The sequence below is a fragment of the Panthera leo genome, chromosome B1, assembly GCF_018350215.1.
Source record: "Panthera leo isolate Ple1 chromosome B1, P.leo_Ple1_pat1.1, whole genome shotgun sequence".
NCBI lineage: Eukaryota > Metazoa > Chordata > Mammalia > Carnivora > Felidae > Panthera > Panthera leo.
In genome coordinates this window covers 199,777,748-199,797,683 of record NC_056682.1, presented here as the reverse complement: position 1 = coordinate 199,797,683, position 19,936 = coordinate 199,777,748, and the positions used below count along the sequence as shown (strand labels likewise).

At 53.3% G+C, this 19,936-nt stretch overlaps 1 protein-coding gene across 1 annotated transcript in view; it reads left to right on the top strand.

Moving 5' to 3' along the window:
• The window catches only part of CB1H4orf50 (chromosome B1 C4orf50 homolog), a 56,281-nt gene that overhangs the window by 17,913 nt on the left and 18,432 nt on the right, over positions 1-19,936 (top strand). Inside the window, exons 5-8 of the mRNA XM_042936938.1 lie at positions 6,772-6,901; positions 8,045-8,172; positions 9,002-11,413; positions 18,545-18,712. Coding sequence (XP_042792872.1) covers positions 6,772-6,901; positions 8,045-8,172; positions 9,002-11,413; positions 18,545-18,712 — 2,838 coding nt within the window. The remainder of the gene's footprint in view (positions 1-6,771; positions 6,902-8,044; positions 8,173-9,001; positions 11,414-18,544; positions 18,713-19,936) is intronic.

Genomic DNA, 19,936 nt, shown 5'->3' with positions numbered 1-19,936 from the left:
ACGTTTAACCTATTCCTGCCCTGTGTTCTGCACCCTCCTGGGGGTTTTTCAAAGGCATTGTTTTCATCCAGTGCTCAAGAAGGCTGTGAGGTGGGCACTAATGGTATCCCCACTCCACATAGGAGGATATGGAGGCTCAGAGAGGTAGTGCGTCGATCTGTTGTCACACAGCTAGTGGGAAGCAGACCTGGAGCCCGATCCAGGTTTGATGGGAGTCCAGAGTGCTCTGTTCCTCCTGAACCAGCCTGCCTCCCTGGCAGGGAGAGTTAACTCAGCTCCTTACAAGAGCTCCGGATCCTGCCTCCCTCCAAATTACATCTAAGGAAAAATCAGTGAGCAACCTTACCGAAAGAAGATCACTCGTTAAACAAGCTAACACACACACACACACACACACACACACACACACACACACACAGAATCCACTTTTTCTTTGGATGAGATAAATCTCTTTCAAATTAACTAGACCTTTAAATGTGCTACGTTTTCTCAGGGAACGAAGGGCAGCCCGCTTGGCTCATTTTAATAATGAGTTTCTCTGTGGCCATTTTTTAAAAAAGAAAATAGCAACCCTCTGCCCCTGTTTCCTCTCTTCTGTGTGGTCTATTCATTCTTCCTCTATTATATTCGCCAGATAAAAGGAAAGAAGTGTACATTTTTATATTGGCACGTTATTGTAATCCTGGAAAATAAATCGTGTCTGGACGGAAATTGTCATTTATTGCAGCTGCCACAAACACAGTGGTTGAGACGGCAGTTCTGGAACTTGACCTCCAAAGTCAGGGCGGTGGCAGGATTCATGGGCTTCTGAGGCTGTGAGGGACGGTCTGTTCGAGCCCCTCTCCTGGGCTGGTGGGTGCTGTCTTCCCTCTGTGCTTTGACGGCATATCTTCCCTCTCTGTCTGTCTCTGTGCCCAAACGTCCCCCTTTTTAAGAACACCAGTCACGCTAATGGACCTCATAGCAACTGGTTGCATCTGCAAAGACCTCCCTACTGCCTTGTCCAAAATCAGGTCACATTCTGAGATACTGGAAATGAAAGCTTTAACTTGGGAATTTGGGGGACATAATTCAATTCATAACAAGTACCCCTCTGGACAAACAGTCGTGAAGACCCGCGAGGTGGCAGGGACACGGGCTGCATGGCCAGCTTTGCCTGGGTGGATATTGACAATGGCATCTTTATGCCATGTGCGGTTTTCCATGCTCTTTAGCTGTCACTCGTCTAGTCCATCTGAGGAAGGAGGCACTATTTTGTCCTTATTTCACAGAGGAGGAAGTTAGGGCACGGAGAGGCCATAACCTCATAGTAGGGTCACGGACATGCTAAGTAGTGGGGCAGGAGCTGTGCCCCCACAGGCTCCTTGGACTTTTGAGTGCCATGCTCTGCCCTCCAGCACTTACTGGTCAGTGGCATAGTAGTCAGGACTAATGGGTGTCCCGTTGGTGCCTCCGCCTGGCTTGAGCCCTAGGTCAGGACAGGGGCTGGGAAAGTTCCTATGACAATTCCCTGCCTGCACAGGATGACAAGACCTCGTAGGTGGAGGGGGTGGGGCTGAGGAAGGGGCCTGACGGTCAGTCTGTGGGTCGCTGCTGGGGACCCTGGCATTTAAAATAGGGGCTGGGGATGCCTGGGTGGCTCAGTCGGTTGAACTGATTCTTGGTTTTGGCTCAGGTCACGATCTCACGGTTTGTGGGTTCCAGCCCTGTGTCAGGCTCTGCTGGCAGCTTGGAGCCTGCTTGGGATTCTGTTTCCCTCTCTCTCTGCCCCTCCCGGCTCTCTCTCTCTTTCTCTCTCTCTCTCTTTCAAAAGAAGTAAATAAATATTTTTTAAAAAAGAATATGGGCCGGACCCAGGGCCACAGGCTGTGACAGTCTGCCGGGGTCTGTCTTATTCTCAGAGGGCAGTGCCAGCCCCGACTTGGGGCATTTTGGGGTCAAAAATGGCCGTCTGGAGAGAGCTCCTGGGGAGGTGTAAAATGCCAGCCAGGTACCAACTTTCAGGGGAGTATAGCTGAGGTTTAAAATTTCGGTGCTAGAACCTACTGATAACAAAACTGCCCAGCCACACGTTGACCTTCAGGGTCTCAGTGGAGAATTGTATCAAGTTCAGCGGCCCGTGGTGGCACTCCTGCGGGATTGTAGGCAGAGTTCTGAGAACATGGCACGCGTGTGTGGTTTCCGGAACCCGACAGTATGTTTCCAAAGGGGTTGGAGCCCGGTGGTGGGGAGGGGGTTAAGAGCCATAGGCAGGTGTTCAGCACCTTTGTCTGCATAGGCATGGTAACCCCCAAATAATCTCCTTTTGTAAACCTCCTGGCACCTGCCACTCTGGGATCAAGTTCAACCTCCTACCCATGGCCTTCAAGGTGCCCACACTCTAGGCTGGGCTCCTTCTCCAGGCTTATTGCCCACTAGCCCCCCCACCCCCACCCTGTCCTGGCCACACTGAACTCCTGCAGGCCCCTGAATGCTCCAGGCTCTTGCAGCCTGCAGCCTTCCCTGTGTCTAGAAGCTTCTGCAGCCTGCAGCCTTCCCTGTGTCTAGAAGCTTCTGCAGCCTGCAGCCTTCCTTGCTTCTGGAAGCTCCTACCACCTGCTCTCCTCGGCTGCTCTAAAAACCCTTGCTACCCTCTCTCCATTCAGTGGGGATACCACTTCCTCCAAGAAGACTTTCCTGACCTCTAGCTCATTCGCTCCTCAGTGCCCCTGTAGTGCCGTGACCCACTTCTAGAGGCCCTAATTCTCACTGTGCAGGGCCTGGCTGGTGTTTGCTCCTCGTCTGAGTCAGCCCTGAACCCCGGGCCCTGACCATGGCCGGGAGGTGCTTGGCAAGCTAGCGGTTCAGTGGGCAAGCGACCACGAAAAGAGATTTGCTCCGCTGCCCATGGAAAATGGAAAATCCCGGCCGGAGGGACGGCCTCACAACGGCAGTGCACTGGGAACCCCGGGTGGCGTCCAGCTCCGGGGAAGCACATGAGATAAAAAGTTACCCGTCATCAGGGAGCCACCCCCTCAACAGCCCAGTGGTTACCTGTGATGTGCCCTGGGCGTCCTGGGTCATGGTGAAGTGAACCGTCACGGGAAGGTGTTTTATTTGCTTCGTATTTACAAGCGCTTTTCCAAGCAGGATCTCATCAGCGCTGGGAGGTAGCCAGGCAGGAATCCCCCTGTCCTTGTACCCAACCTCACAGTCCAGAGAAGGCACACCACTGGCCTGGGATCACACACCATCCAGTTTCCAGAACAAATGCCTTGGGGCCCAGGTCCCTGAAGGGACGGGCCACTGCAATGACAAACCGTGGCCTGGGGAGGAGTTTGGGGAGAGCGTTTCTGCTCAGGGCGCGGGTGAAAGGAAAGTTAAAAGGACTGTGGTTTGCAAGACAAGAAAGGGCACCGGGGCTGGAAGGGTGACCCTGCTCTTTGAAATTTTATAGGGGAGACAGACACAGGGGCCGGTAGGGGAGACCTGGGCCATAGACTGCTACAGCAGGGGACAGCCCAGGGGCTGTGGTCTGGCCTAGAGGGAGGGCTTGTGCAGGGAGATGAAAAGTTACACACTTAAAAATGTCATGCCAGAGCAGAGTTCAAGCTCCTGGTGACCCCAGCATCAAGAATGTGGGAAGCTCCCAGAACGTCTCTGCCCCGGCAGTGTGGGTAGAGCGCCCCCTGGTGGCGTTTACAGGAATCGTTTCATTGTGCAGCAAGTTCAAGTTCCAGGCAGCCCCGTCCCTGCTCTGGCTCTCACTTGTGCAGAAGTCTGTATTGCATACTTGGGACTCCAGTAGTCAGCAAGGGCTTTAAAGCGTGGGCCGGCAGGGTCAAAAAATAAAACACAGCAAAGCCACGGACATGCAAGTAACACAAAAGGAAAGACGAATGTCTAGCTGTCTTCCACGGAAAGATCAAGTCCATTAGTTACAGAATAAATACACATACACAAAAAGTTCCATTTTATTCTGAATATTGGTCAAATATTAAAGGTGCCCCAGTGCGGTTTATAGTTGGTGAAAATCGGAAACAACCTAAACGTACGATTAGAAGGACCTGACTTGGTAAGTTAAGGCATCCCTTCTGTCAGAGGTTATGAGGCAGCCGTAAAACACCACGTTATAGGAGAACTTGTGGGGAGATGGTCCTTCCGTATCATCAAATGAGAAATGCATGAGGCAAAAATGGGCATTTTGTAGAAACGGACTTTTGGAAGAATGTAAGTGTCTCTGCATAGAAGAAAGCCCAGGTGGATATATTCTGACACACTGATCGTGTTTGTGTCCGGATAGCTCTGTATTCCTCATTTTCCTCTTTTTTGCTTATCTTTCCCCATAATTGCATGTGAAAGCTGAAGCCACGTAAAACTGGGGGCCGCTGCCCCCCCCCACCGAGCACCAAAAGGCAGGAAGGGTTGACAAGACTGAGCGGGGGTGGGGAGGCAAGGAAGGGCAGAGAAAGCCCGGACCCAGTTCAAGACCCAAGCTCTGGTTCTGTTCTCCCTCCGTGTGTGCTGTGTGACCTTGGACCGGCCACTGTCCCTCTCTGAGTAGTGGTTTGGTCACTTGTGAAATGAAGGGCGTGTAGCACCTTCTTCTAGGATGTCCCCCTCCCCCACCAAATTGCCTCCCGGAGGCAGGGGGGTCTGTGTGTTTCATCCGCGGCGGTGTCCCCAGCTCCAGAACAGGGTCTGTCACTTAGCTGAGGCTTGGCAAGTATTTGTTGAACTGAATTGAAGTCAACCTGGGTATCGGAACGAAATCCAAACAGAAGCAAACGGAGCTGCGGTGCTGGCCTTCGACGCTGCCCTTCCGGCTCTCCCTCCTCCCTTCTTCCCTCCTCCTTGCCATCGCTCTCTTGCTCGCCTCCACACCTCCACGTGGAGCCTCTGTCTCCCTTTGTCCATCCTGCTCCCTCCTCTTCTTCTCACGACCTCCTCTCTCCTCCGTTTCCTCTTCTCCCCCTCTTTCCGGTGGTGATTTTGATGAAATCAAAACCCCACACGCAGAACACGAGGCCGGCGCCCAGGTCCCTCTGGCTTTGGGGGCTTTGGGCCGAGGCCCTGCTCTGTGGCAAAGCCCCCGGGGGATTCTAAGGTGCAGCCAGGGTTGAGGTGCCTGGTCTGTGAGGACGCTGGACGTGACATCACACAGACAGCCGGGAGGTCCCAAACCCAGAGAGTGAGCGGAAGATGCTTGAGGGAGGGAAGGGACTTGGTTTGGGGGAGGGCCAGGGAAGGCCTCGTTGAAGATCTGGCCTTTACGCGGAGCTCAGAGAAGAGCAGGTTAGGCGGGCAGAGGGGTGGGAAGAGAGGCAGGCAGCAGGCACTAGGGGTGCAGGGCTCTGAGGCAGGGTGGGGGGAGAAGGGTCCCTTTAAAGAGCAGAACGAGGGTGGGGGCAGTGGGGCCGGGCAGCGGTTTCCTCTTTCTGCACAGCGGGAAGCGTGGGACATCGGAGACAGGAGAGCAACCCGATCTGGTTTCCATCTCACCGGAGACAGGAGAGCAACCCGATCTGGTTTCCATCTCACCGGGATGGCTCCGCTGCTGAGCGGGGTGTGCAGGGAGGGGCGGAGAGAGAGGTGCGGGCAACCCCCGCCCTTCCTAGGAAGATGTGTAGCCAGGCAGAAGGAACAGCATATGCGGATGTGCAGAGGCAGGCAAGAAGCCGGCTGGGGAGGGGCCGGGAGGCCACTGTGAGCAGAAACCAGGGTGAGGAGTATCAGCCCCCCTGCCGCCACCCTGACAGTGCGACAGTGCGACAGTGCGTTATGGCAACCTTGAACTGATCCCAGCCTGGGGAGGGGGAGCCACGGGAGGCCTTGTAGGTGCGAGAGTGCAAGCTAGGGGGGTCCCTGGCACTGTGGGTGGGATGTGGGGGGACAGGAGGCCTGGCTAGGTGTCGATGCAGGGCTCTGCTGAGAGCAGGTGAGCAGCCGGGGGACAGGGGACAGGGGGATGATGTTACCTGTTCTCCTCTGTTACCCCTGCACCTAGAATAGCACCCGACACACAGTCGGAGCCTAATAAGTGTTTGCTGAATAAGTGCTGCATACCTGTCTTTCTGCAAGTTCTGCCCATCCATCTATCAAACATTTATTAAGCACCTAATGTGTGCCAGGCCAAGGTGAGGGTGCCAAGCACATGAGGCCAAGTGGAAGGCTTGAAGGACTCAAGGTCTAGTGGGGAAGCAGGGGCAGAAGCAAACAGTGCCCATTAGAGCCTGGTTCCAAGTAGTGGGGGCCGTGGGAAGCCAGAGGGGGCCCGTCCCCAGCCCCTCGTGGACGGTGGATCGGTGCTGGGCTGTGTCTGCACGATGCCCTGCAGGGCGGGTGCCGGCTCAGGGAAGCTCTGTCCACACAGCTGGCTTGCCGTTTGGGAGAGGCCAAGGGGAGGGGTGTCCCCCGGAGACCCGTGGCTGCAGCATTTGGGACTTGTTGATGGTTGAGGGACAGGACTGCCTGGGGCCCCCGGGCAGGCACCTGCCTCTGCTGGGGGGACACAGAGGACCTTCGGGAAGGAGAGGGGACTGGGAGCCTGTGGTGCCACTCTAGGGAGCCCGGGGGCATCTTGGCCGGACAGACACTCCTCGGAGAACCGAGTGCCATACCTCGTTGTCTGCTGAACTGAGTCGTGCCAATAGGAGGGGGGTTGGCCTTCGGACCAAGAGCACTGGGGCCGGGGTCAGGCCTCATGCCCTCTGCTCTCAGCTGGGGACCCGGCTCCCTCCCGAGTCGTTGGAGGAAGCATCCTCCCAGCTCCCTCCTTGTGTCTTCCTCAAGGACGCCCTGAGCCAGCTTCAGGACGAGCCACTGGCCCTGCCCGGGGAGGGCGCCCTGGATGCCTGCCGAAGCCGAGGCTTGCAGACCACCCTCTGCTCCCACGGCGCCCCTGGCCCGAGAAGCTCAGCAGGTGTGTGGGTGCTGTGGGTGCGTCTGGTGCCTGCGTGGACCTCCGCTGACGGGCTAGCTCGCTTAGGACATGCTAGTGTGCCGGGACGGGGGCGGGGCGGGGGGGTGACTGCCCCATTCTGCAGAGGGGAAGCTAAGGCTCAGAGAGGTAGTGTCGCTTGCTCGATGCCACACAGCTGGAGAAGGTGGGATCAGGATGTGCGATGTCCAGACAAGGTCCTTGACGTGGGCTCACCTAGACATTGAGGCTCATTCCCTCCGCCCTCAGAAGGGTGCCAGCCAGGTGACACCTGTTCTAGCACGGGGCAGCCAGTGTCTCGGGATGGGATGTCTTTGCAGAAGACCATGTAACGACTGTTCTGTCCCCCACCCCCCACCCCTTGACAGCTCAGGGGTGAGACAGGTGTGAGGTCTGGGAGTTGCTAGGGCTCAGAGCCCCTTGTCCCTAACTTGTCCCTCATGGGAACCAATGTGTCTGGTCACAGTCTTGGGCCCGGCTTCCAGAGCCTCTGTTGCAAAAGCTGCTGCACTTGGGGAGCCCCAAAGCCACGATGTCCAACTAGCTGTCTGTGGCTTGCGGACAGCCTTCCGAGGCCAAATGCAGTTTGCAGACGAGAGGGTTACTTACACCCAGCGGTGCCGGTGATGGGCCCCCTGACGCTCCCCCTCCCCCACTCTATCCTATTTCTGGGGAGCAAAGCTGGCAAGTCAAACAGGTCCGATTTGTCCGTGGAAGAAGGAGGAGGGGGGCCGTCTGGTGGTGAAGTCTAGCGTCAGCCCCTTTGCATGCCAGCCGTGCGGGGCTGGGGGTGGGGCGGGGGATCAGCACCCCGTGCGACCACGAGGGGGCCGGGCTTGAGGCAGGTCTCACGGCAGGTATGCGTCACCTGCGTGAGCTTTGTGGTCAGCACAGGTGGCTTCCAGACCCGACCTGCTGCTCATTGGCGACAGTCATTCCCCATCCGCGAGCCTCGGTTTCCTCGCCTGGCAGGTGGCGGCCATTGGCTGTCTCTGGGGCTCAGAGGACGTGAGTCCGTGAGAAGAGCCGGGCCCTCCCAAGTGCAGGGGGCTCAGTCACTGGCAACAGTTGTGAGAAAACCCCTAGGAGGGTCTCTTTAACTCTTGGGGTCCTCTTGCCTCCCAGGCCAGCCCTCCGAGGCGTGCTGCTCCTGGGACCGTGTCGGGGCCGGGCGAGGCCCCTGTGTTGTGGTGGCAGGCCTGGAGGCCACAGATGAGACCCTGGAAGACGTCACAGGATCTGACCGTGGACGGGTGAGGTCGGAGGCTTTCTGTCAGCCCAGGGCTCCAGCCCTACTGCGCGTGGGCGGCGGGAGAAGGGGGTCAAGAAGGGCTTGGAAGAACGTTCTGGAACTAACTGAGAGGGAGATTCGAGGGGATGCACTGTAACAGCCTGAGACCTGGGTGGGGAGTGGGCAGGCAGGGGGTCCCCAGCCCGGGGCCGTGGGTCTGTCAGGCCGCACGGAGCCAAGTTGCCCCTCCCAGGCCCCCCTCCCTTCTAGCAGCCCCTCCCCAGCCCAGCCTGTGAGCTGGCCCAGTCTCCTCCCTGGATACATGCACTGAATTAGTATGTCTTGTGGGCCCGGCACTGGTCTAGGCCCAGGGCCCTGCCCCACCCTGTCCCCTAGATCTCCCACGACGACGGAAATGTCCGGTGCTCTTGGAATGTGGCCGGTGGCCGGTGGCCTGTGGCTACCGTATTGGACACGCAGGGCTGAGGGGCGTTAGACGATGCCCACGTAGATGTGCAGCGGGATGTGGGGAGGGGAGCACAGTAAAAGGGAACATGAACCGTGTGGGGAAACGGTCAGGGGCTTCTTGAGGAAGTAACGTCTGAGCAGAGATATGCATCGATTGAGAGTAAGCCACGAGGGGATCTGGGGAGGGATATTCTGGGCAGAGGGAAGAGCAGGTGCAAAGGCCCTGGGGTGGCACCAGGCTTGGTGTGCTAGGGAGGCCCGTGTGGCTGGGTGGGGAAGCACCAAGAGCATCAGGAGATGAGGTCTGAGAGGTGTGGGGGACTAAAGAGAGGCAGGGGCCGCTTCACACCTTCCCTTCTCTTCTCTTCTCTTCCCATCCCTAGCGGACTCCGGCTGAGCCCAGCTTGGATGCGCAGACTTTTCTCCTCATCTGTGGCTGCCCCCCCGGCCAGTACAGGGATGGCTCACTCCTCCCCGTGGAGCTGGCCGGGATTTCAGAGCAGAGGCTAGCAGCTGCCCAGGTCCTGGTGCAGACGTCCACACTCCCTCCCTGGGGGCCGGCCGGGGACCCCCCTTCCCTGCCGCCGCTGCTCCTGCTCCAGGAGGCTTCTCCACAAGAATCCCAGATGCGACGGACGCTGGACGCCAGGTTCCCACCTGCTCCCAGAGCCGGAGGACCCACCTGCCGGAATCCCCACTGGAGAAGGGGCCAGAATGCCTCCCTCTGCCACGAGCCCCCCCAGATCTCAAGTCACAAGTTCAAGTCAAGTGTGAAAGGCGCTTGGAAGGAGGGAGGAGGGCCGCCAGAGTGGAGAACCGAGGAGCGGGGGGCGAGGAGGAGTCGGGGCAGGAAGGAGGCAGACCTTGGTGACGAGAGCAAGCTAAGTCAGGAAATCCGAGACAACCCGAGCCCGGGGGACGGCGTCAGAGCCCCAGAGGGCGAGCCGGTGGAATCCCAGGCCTCTGTCTCCTGCCCTTGGCCCAGGCCAAAGCTCCCATGGCCTCTTTTGCAGGAGGAGGCTTCCGTGTCAACTGAGGGTCCCGCACCCCTGAGTAGGAGGCAGAGGGAGGGAGGGCTTTCGTCACTGGAGGAGGAAGAGGCCCCCCCAGCCAGGGCCCAGGGCTCCCAGAGGCCAAGTCCAGGAGGCACTCAGCTCCTTGCAGGGCAGGGCGAGGAGGAAACGCTCGTGTGGTCTGCAGATGCTCTGAATCTGCAAGAGGAAAGCCCTGGGGACCAAAGGCAAGGAGAGAAGGAGGAGAAAGCACCGCGTCTAGAAGGGGCTCGTCTGGGCCACAGGGATGTCCCAGGGGAGCCTGGCCCCGAGGAACGTGAGCACCAGGAAATGCTCTCCCCGGTGGCGGAGGGAGGTCTGACACTGTCTCCCCGATCGGCCTTTCCACCCAGGGGAACCGAACCTACCAGTGATCCGTGGGCTCTGAGCCAACAGCCTGACAGGTCTGAGCTCAGAAGAGACGAATTTGGGAAGGAGGCAGAAGCTTCTTCCCAGCAACTCTCCATCCTGCAGCGTGGGGGCGGGGGGCGATGGTGGCCAACCTCCACACCGGCTGGAGGAAGCAAGAGCTTGGCTCGGAAACAGCACAGCCCCCCGGAGAATGCTCACTCCCAGCAGGCTTTGGCAAACCAGGGCTCGGATATTTGCTTGGCCAGAGAGGTCAGACCCGGGGGGACCAGCGAAGAGGTCGGACCAGGTGGGACGGAGGTCCTGGGGACCAGCACCGCTCTCCCAGGGATGGTGCCTGATTTAGATGACGTGGGTCCGGGTCCAGAGTGGCCCTCCGAGCTGGGTGGGAACCAGCCCTCTCAGCCACTGAGAGCCCTTGAAGAAGAGAAGAGAAGGTTTCACCAGCTCATTTCTGGGCTGAAACGAGAGAGAAGCCAAGTTTTACGTGACAACGCCGAGCTGCGGGGCGACCGAGAGAGATGCCGTCGAAAAGCGTGCGCCCTCGAGGAAGAGAGGGAGAGAACTGTGACAGAGATCGCGGCCCTCGAACAGGACAACAGCATGCTGCTAGGAGACATCGCGCGCTTGAAGAGGGAGCTGGCCCAATACCGGCAGGTCGTTTCTGACCTGGAAGACTGCAATGGGAAAAGTTACGGCAAAATTTCCGAGCTCGAAGAGGAGAACGAGCAGCTGAAAGGGCGCCTGGCCCAGCTTCAGAGAGCCACGGCCGAGAGCGCCAGAAAATCCAAGGGTGTGATGGAGCACGTCACGATGGAAAACCGGGAGCTCAAGGCGCTGATCTCGGAGCTCGGGGTCACTTCCAAAGAGCTGATGAAGGGCGTGGTGCTGGGGGTAGAAGACACGGTCCAGGCCTTCAGGGGGGAGAACGCCCATCTTCTGAGCAGGATCCGCGTCCTGGAGACAGAAGTCGCGTTGGGGGCCAGCACAGCTGGGGGCCGCTTGGTGAGAGCGGAGGAGGGTCCGCAGGGGGAAAGCAAGATGGCGGGGGGCAAGGGGGGTGCTGTGGAAAGGGGGGTGCAGGTGACTCAGCTGCCAGGGCAACTGACCGCAGAAGCCCTCGGGCCGCCCTTGGAGGAGAAACCGGGTCTGGCTGGCAGGTGGATGGGGCCTTCCTTACGCATGGAGAATTCCAGAAATGATGGCAATTCAGCCGCCTTGTCGCTGGTGGGGGGAAGTGCCAAGGTATCCAGCGCCCCGCGAGGAAACATCAACGGAGCAGGAGCAAGAGAAGCACGTTTGGAAAAGGAGGAGAAAAGACCATGGTGTTCTGCAGACCCAGGGCGAGCTCTGAGGGCAAGCAGCGGCCCCCAGGTAGGTTGATCTGGAATCGGTGCCTTCTCATCATCTTGCTAACTTTCTAGAGTGCGGAGCGTCCCCTTTCCTCAGGTGAGCGTCCAGCAGCCCTCGGAGGAGGGACGATCATCGTCCCCATTTAGCAGATGCGAGAACGCGGGCACAGGGAACTTTAAATAACTTGGGCCGTCAGGTCGCAGGAAGGGTGGACTCCCACCCGGACGGCCCCTTCCTGTGCACAACCTGAGACACAAGCCTGCCCCTCTGCTCAGGCTGTTTAGACGGGTGTCGGGTGGGATGGCGGCGGAGGGGGCCGTGTTCAACTTTGACATCAGAGCTCACGTTTTCAGCGGCGCCTGGGTGGCTCAGTCAGTTAAGCGTCCAGCTTTAGCTCAGGTCATGATCTCGCAGATCATGGGTTCACGCTGCGCGTCGGGCTCTGTGCTGACAGCTCAGAGCCTGGAGCCTGCTTCGGATTCTGTGCCTCCCTTTCTCTACCCCTCCCCCGCTCACACTCTGTCTCTCTCTCAAAAAATAAGTAAACGTTAAAAAAATTCTTTTGTTTTTTTAAAAAAGAGCTCATATTTTCAGATCCAGGAGATTTTCAAGCAGTCCAGGTCCTAATTCTTCACATTGAGTCTCTCTCTCTCTTTCTCTCTCTCTTTTATGAGTCTCTCTCTCTCTTTTAAAGATATAATTGACATAGAACATTGTATAAGCTTAAGGTGCACAACGTGTTGACTTGAAACATTTATATGTTTCAATACGATCACCACCATAGGTTGGCTAACACCTCCATCAGGCTCTGCATTGGGTCTTAAAAGGGACAATGGAAAGAACAGGGACTTTAGGACTCACTCTGAGGTCAAACCCAGCTCTGTACTTGACCACGTCTGTGATTTGGCCAAGACGTGGGCTTCCCCGGGTCACTGTCCACACGTGTGGACGGTAATCAATGTTTAGGAATCGCAGGAAGAAATGCTCATCACTCTCACGGTGGTCTTGCATATCGGTTAAGACATCTAGCATTGAGCCCTTTGACCCATATTCTCTCTCTCTCTCTGCAGCAATTTTGTCATTGGTGGCAAAGGATTCTCTTTGGGTTTTGCTGATTTTCTTCATTTTATGTCTGTCTTTTATTTCACCGGATTCTGTTTACAGAATCGCTCCCTTTCTTCCCCTTTGTTTTGACTTAGTTGGCTGCTCTTTTTCTTGCATCTTGTGTTGAAAGCTTAGATCATTGATTTTCAGCAGGTTCTTCTTTTGTGATCTGTGCACTTAAGTCTTTGCAATTGTTCTAGCGACCAGGTTATAGTCTATTTTGGTAGGTATCCTGGAGGTCCTTGTAAGGAGTGAATATTCCAGAGTTCTTGAGGATTGTGACCAGTCCAAGGTGGTTAATTGTGCTAATCAGATATTCTGTGTCTTCACCAACATTTTGTCCATGTGTTTTGTTATTTACAGAGATACATTTGCAATCTCTGAGTGTGCATTTGTGTATTTCTTCTTGGCGTTATATTAGTTTTGACTCATATATTTGGAAATTTTCTTTAACGTTTATTTATTTTTGAGAGAGAGAGAGAGAGAGAGAGAGAGAGAACGAGAGAGGAGGACAGAGGATCTGAAGTCAGCTCCTTGCTGTCCGCACAGAGCCCAATGCGGGGCTCAAACTCGCGAAACTGTGAGATCGTGACCTGAGCCGAAGTTGGACGTTCAACCGACTGAGCCACCCAGGTGCCCATGGAAACTATTTATAAGATACACACGGACTTAAAATTACGTTCTCCTGCTGACTTGATTCTTTGATCGTGATGAAGCATCCCTCGTTATCTCTCAGCCTTCTTGCCCAAATTATACTTTGTCTGACCTTAAAGTAGGCACATCAGCTTCTTTCCCTTAGTGTTTTCATGGAATCTTCAACTTCTTGTACACCATTCATCCTTTTGCATTCAACCCATGGGCATCCTCGAAATAGCATGCGACTGGTGTGTTTTCACTTAGCTCAGTTCCACAGCCTCTGCTTTTCAGTTCAGGTGTTCGGTCCACATACATTTCATGCATGTGATGAAGAATTGGGTTTTTGTTCTGTCTGTTCTGTTCTGTTTCTCCTTTCTGGCCTTTGCTTTTGGTATTCATAAATATTTTCTATTATTCATTTTTCTTCTCCATTAGCTCATTCTGTTCCTCATTCTTTCAGTATTTGCCCTAGAGGTTTCAAAGTGTACCTGTTAATTATTTAAATGTACCTTACATTAGTACGTTTACCAGGTAATGCAGAAGTCCCAAATAAGTGAATAATTATTAATGATGAATGCAAAAATTTTAATAGTTTATCTCCATTCCTCTTTCTTCTTTTCTTCATTTTTAGCGTATATATTATGTCTCTGTCTAATAAATGTCACGAGGCGTTGTTACTGTTGTTGTTTAAAGCAAGCAATGATCTACGTTTCCCCATATGTCCTCACGTTTCTGTGCTGTGCATTCAGTCCTGGGGATCTGTTTTCCTTCTGTCTGAAGAACTTGGTTGTTTCTTCTGGTGAGGATCTGGATGTAGAATTTTAGGTAGGCAGATATTTCCCCCTCTTTTGGCCCTTGGAAGATCTCATTTCATTGCCTTCTGGCTCCCATAGCTTCTGTTCAAAAATTGGTTGTGTTTTTATTCTAGTTCTTTTTTTTTTTTTTTTTTTTGCTTGGTTTTGTTTTTCTGAAATACATGTGTTATTTTGTCTCTGACTGCTTTAAGATTTCCTTTTTATCTTTGGCTTTCGGCAATTTGACTATGATGTGCCTGGTGTGGTTTTATTTATATTTATCCTGCTTGCATTTTTGTGAGCGTCTTAAAATGGTAGACTCAAGGGTTTTTTTTATCAAATGTGGAGAATTTGGGGTCGTTATTTATTCAAATATGTTGTTCTGTCCTATTTTTCTCTCATTTCCTGGATATCCAGAGTTTTTGACTCTATCCCACATCTTTGGAAACTGTTCTGTTTCTTCCTTTTTAAAAAATATTTGTGCATTAGTTTGGATTTTCTATTGACCTGTGTTTAGTTCACTAATCCTGTGTTCTCTTGTGTCCTATCTTCTGATAATTCCATCCTATGAGTTCTTAATTTCATTTGTTCTATTTTTTGGCTCTAGGATATCCATTTTATCCTTCTTAAACAGATTCTGATTCTCTATTGAAATACTCCCATCTTTTCATTCATTTTGTCTATCTTTCCTATATTTAAAAAAAATCTTTTTTACCATTTATTCATTTTTGAGAGACAGAGAGAGGCAGGGTGCGAGCAGGGCAGGGGCAGAGAGAGAGGGAGACACAGAATCCGAAGCAGGTTCCAGGCTCCAAGCTGTCAGCACAGAGCCCGACGTGGGGCTCAAACCCACAAACCATGAGACCATGACCTGAGCTGAAGTGAGATGCTTAACCAACCGAGCCCCCAGGCACCCCAATCTTTCCTATATTTTGAAGGTCTTGTCTGCTAATGCCAATATCTAGATATCTCTGGGTCTGGTTTTGTTTTTTTTGTTTTTTTTTTTTTTCCTCTGGGTCTGTTTTTATCAACTGTTTGTTTCTTGGTTAAGTCCCATTTTGCATCTTCTTCATGTGTCTGGGAATTTTCAAAAACTTTTTTATTTTGGACATCGTGTAGGATGAGATGTGATAGAGACTCCTGATTATTAGCTCCCTCTAAAGGATGTTGAGTGTGTCTTCTTCTGGCAGGTAGTGGGATGATCAGCAGACCGTATCATTCCTGTGCAGGTGTATGTGAGTTTCAACCCAGTCCTAGGGCCTGATTGTCCTCCTATGGTGTGGACCTTGCTCCTGGGTCCCGGACTTTCAGTGGTAGCAGCTGAGGCCCCTGAGTATTTGCCGAGGACACTCAACTGGGGCTTGGCCAAAAGTCTGCCAACTTGGTGACAGTGTGCGACCGCTGAAGTCTCTTCAGCAATCGGCCGACCAGTTGCTCTCCTTTGTGAGGCCCCAGAGTCCCACACTCTGCTGCTCAGCTTAGGATTCAGCCAAGGACCCAAGGGGGCATTTCCAGGGCAGTGCCAGGCTCTCTCCTTCCTGTTACTTTGTTCCCCAGGCCCAGATATCAGAGCGCCTCTGAACCCCAGCCTCTGAGCCCTCCATCTAGCAGGACCACCGCACGGCCTGGGCTCCACTCCTGACCCAGGCTTTGGAAAATGCTCCAGAGAGAAATCCAGGGAGAAATGGAGCTCACCTTGATGTACATCCTTTCCCTCCAGGATTGTAGCCCTGCCTCGGCTGCCACTCAATGCTTGCAAAGAATTGCTTTATGCATTTCCCCAGATTCTGTAGCTGTCCAATCTCAGCCAGTCAGACCTGCTAGGGACTGGACTCGGAGGGGAGGCATATCAAGCTGAGCATTTCAAGGTGGGGAAGGAACAACAGGCAGAGAGCTTTTCAGGCAGAGGGGGAAGTAAGTGGCAAGGCCCTGGGGCAGGAGTGAGCCTGGCTCACTGGAAGAACAGAGGAGCCAGCGTGGTGGGATCACGTGGGCAAAGGTGGGTGTGGTGTGAGACGGGGCAGAGGGGGGACAGCCTGCAGGCCCCCGTTAGGATCCTTTGTACGTGCAATGGGAAGCCGCTGGCGGGTTTTAAGCAGGAGAACAACATGGTTCAATTTCTTTTGTAAAAAGATCACTGTGTGCTGTGAGGCAAAGGGCCAGGGGGATGCAGGGGAACAGTCAAGACGACTTTGCAGTCAAGAGATGATGCCAAGACACGATGCCAGAGCGGAGGAATTAGGAGCTGAAAGGAGGGAGGATTCCAGACAAGAACCAGAGTTGAAAGAAATGAGGTTTGTGGATGGACAAGAGGCAGAGCATGAGGAAGCCTCCCCTTTCCATCATCCGGAGTCAAAACCCGATCGGGTTGTTCTTTTGCTTCAAACCCGTCTGCCTCTTCCTCTTGCACTTGGTGTGAACTCCACCTTCCTCCTGGCGGATCGTGAGCCCGGCAGCCTTGGCTACTGCTGCATACGTCCTACCCTCTGCACGCTGGCGTCCTTGCTCTGCCCCTCCTCGACCCCACTTCCTCCTGGGACCTGTGGCTCATCTGCGGGGTCTTCTTTTGGGGGGCATCTCCTCCTGGCACCCCAGGACGGCCTCAGGGTGGAGGCCTGATGCCATTTGCATAGCGTGTCGTGGCTCACAGTGGGGACCTTTACACCACGGAAATCGGCAAATGCTACAGGTTTGTGTGGCCCTTGACCCGCCCACAGAGCAGTTGTGACACGTTCATCACCGCCCGCCTGGGTGGCAGTGGGTGCCTCTGGTTCAGTGCCTCCTGGCCTTCCCCTTACCACGCCCTGCCAGTCCCCCCCTGCAGACAGAGCTCCCAGAGGGCCGTGTGCACCGTGGCTCTCAGCCCAAGTACGGCGTGTGGCTGGGGCCTGTGCTGATAGTCTGTTAGGGAACAAGTGGGTCACGGGGGCCGTTCACCAGGCTGCTGGCCCCCACCCCACACGTGCATTCTCTTTAGAACGCACAGGGGGTTTTCTCTCAGGATCCTTGGGGCAAACCCTCATCCAAGTCCTGGAGGGGAGGGGGGGCCGGGGGGGGGACACAGCAAAGGCACCAAACTTCCCAGAAAGGCCAAGTTGTTTTGCAAGTCTTAGAGCCGGATTCCATGGAGCCATCCGGAGAACCCATCTGTTCCTGACAGGGCCCAGCCTGTGCGTCTCAGGCCCACGCTCTGCGAATTTCTATTAATTAGAAGAAAACCACATCCTGCTCTCGGATTCCTTGCTAACGAGGCGGAGGCCTCATCAGCCGTGGGGCAGGCTGTGTCCTCAACACGGTGTTCTCTCTCCTTTCCCGGCAGGATGGCTCACAACCCGGGGCCAGGAGCGCAAGGCAGGCATGGCCTTCCCAGGCCTCAGATTCCCAGGGCGGCTGCCTTAGTTGGAAGGTGGACCACCCCAGTGAGGACGAGGGTCCGGGAAGCCTTGAGCTCCTGGGCTCCCGCGAATGGAGCCGTGATTAGCAGATTTGCTCCTTCACAGGCCACTTTCTCATGGGAACTGGGAGCTTCTTGATACTCTGGGTCCTGGACCCAGAAAACCCCCTCCCTGGTGATCCCACGGAAGGGCTCAGAGTCTGGGCAGGAGCCGTGTGTCAGAGTCTCTATCACGGCCTCGGTTACAGCAGCAGAATCTTAGAATGACCTGCACCTCCAGCACGGTGCAGAAGGCTTCCCGTGTGCTAACACAGTGTTTTCAGTATTCTTTACTAATTTGGAAGAATGCTCATGGCATGGTATTAAAGGGGAGAAGCAGGATGCAAAATACATGGTGGGTTCAATGTTATGTAGAAAAGAATGTGTGTGTGTGCGTGCCTGAGTGTACGTGTCTCCGTATAGAAGTTACTAGAAAATAAAACTGTAGAGTCCAGAACCATCGGGGGACGTAGCATCACTGTCATTTAATCACCCTTCCCAGAGTGCTAAATTACCTCTCCTTCCCGCCTTTCTGCCTCCCAGAAGTTCCCCATAACGTCCATGTGAAAGCTGCCCATGTCTGACCCAAAAAGAGTGAGAGACAATTATGTACTGATTTAAGAAAAGTGGGGAAAATGCAGTATCCTCTTTTATATCAACAGATGATGCTTTAATGTGATAAGCATCTCGTAATTGGATTTGAACCTTAAATTCCATTCATTATACTTTTTTTCAGCGGCGTGGTGACCGAAATTGATTGAAATAGATTCTGGAATGCCATGCCATTTTACGTATTTTTGAAAATATATGCAAAAGATATAGATAGATACATGTGTCTCTTGAAAATCACACTCGAGAATGTTATTCTCTAATTCTCTAGACGCCCCCAACACCCTGATTCCCAGCATGGGCCACACACACACACACACACACACACGCGTAAGGAAGGGCATAGCAGAAAGACTGGAGAAAATACACGGATGATCACAACGATTACTCTGGCTAATAGGATGTGGGGTGACTTCTGCCACTTTATTTTCTAAAATCTTTCACTTGAGAAAAAAAAACGTAGGCAGAAAAAGAATTAAGAAAGAAAACGCATCCTGTTTGTTTGCTAAGGCAAGTTGCTTTGGAAGATAAGCTAACCTAAGCATTTCATGCGATCTGTGATTTCCGCCGCTGCAGGGCACGGAGACAGACACCCCCAAAGAGGACCTCAGGCTGTGCATTGGGCACCTCCAGCACCAGGTGCTGACCCTGCGGTGCCAGCTCAGAGACCAGGCTTCTGCCCACTGGGTACTGCAGGTGTCACATGCGGAAGCCACCCGCCTCCGGGACCAGCTCAAGGGCGAGGTAGGCTGGGCCCGCAGGTTCTTTCCCGCCTGTGAATGAAACGTTCCCAGGCTCCGGGGAGTTTTGAGAATAGAAGAATCAGGCAAGACGTCACCATTCCCAGCGGTTTTTGCTAGTATTTATTAGATGTCTCAAGTAAAGAACGGTGTGGGGAAGGAATCCCTCCACCCAGCTGACTTCTGTTCCATCTAAAGGTGGTAAATACGCGTAATGGTTTCCTAAAAAGTCTAACAGGTTTTCAACTGTTACGTAAATAAAAGTCCTTCCTCTGTAGGAATGAAGCGAGTGTCCACTGTTCATTGTCTTGTCCATCATGATGGAGACGTGAATGTTCACGGGTGATAAAACTGCATAGAACTTAGTACACACGCACACACACACACACACACACACACACAGACACACACACACACACACACACACACACACACAGTACAAGTAGAACTGAAGAAACCTGAGTAATATTGGAAGATTATACCAGCGTCAGTATAATTGACATGATAACGTTGTAACATACAATAATTTTACAAAATGCTCCCCTTGGCAGAAACAGGGCAAAATTCTCTGTATTATTACTTACAACTGCATGTAGATCTATAATTAGCTATTTTCTTAAAATGCAAAAAAAAAATTAGTTCTTGTCCCCCTTTGGCCCCAACCCCTTCTGACCCCCAGTATTTTTTTCAGCCTTATCTACTCATATTTAGTATATGTATGGATGCATACACAAAAGTGAAATTATACCACCCCAAAATATTCTGCGCCTTGATTTTATCATTTAATAAAAATATTGGTAATATTTCCATATCAACACCTACAGACTGACCTCATTTTTAAAAAATCTGGAATATTATTTTTTCAAGAGGCCAAACCATAACTTATTTAACCAATTCTTTGTTTATGGAAATCCGAATTGTTTCTGTTTCTTTGCTTTACAAACAAAGCTCAGTGAACCTTTCTATACCCCTGTCTTAGGATGTGTTTCTGCTACGTATGCAAAGGGTAACATTCTAGCAGAATAATTACTGGGTCAAAGGATATGTACATAATTGACTTTGAAACATAAAGGCAAAGAACCCTCCAAAGTGACTACATCATTTATGCTTCCACCAAGAATAAATGAGTGTCGTGTTTGCCCACACTTGGTACCCCGAATGTTATCACACTTTACATGTTTTTGACAAGCTGATGGATGGAAAACACATCATCAACATTGTGATGTAA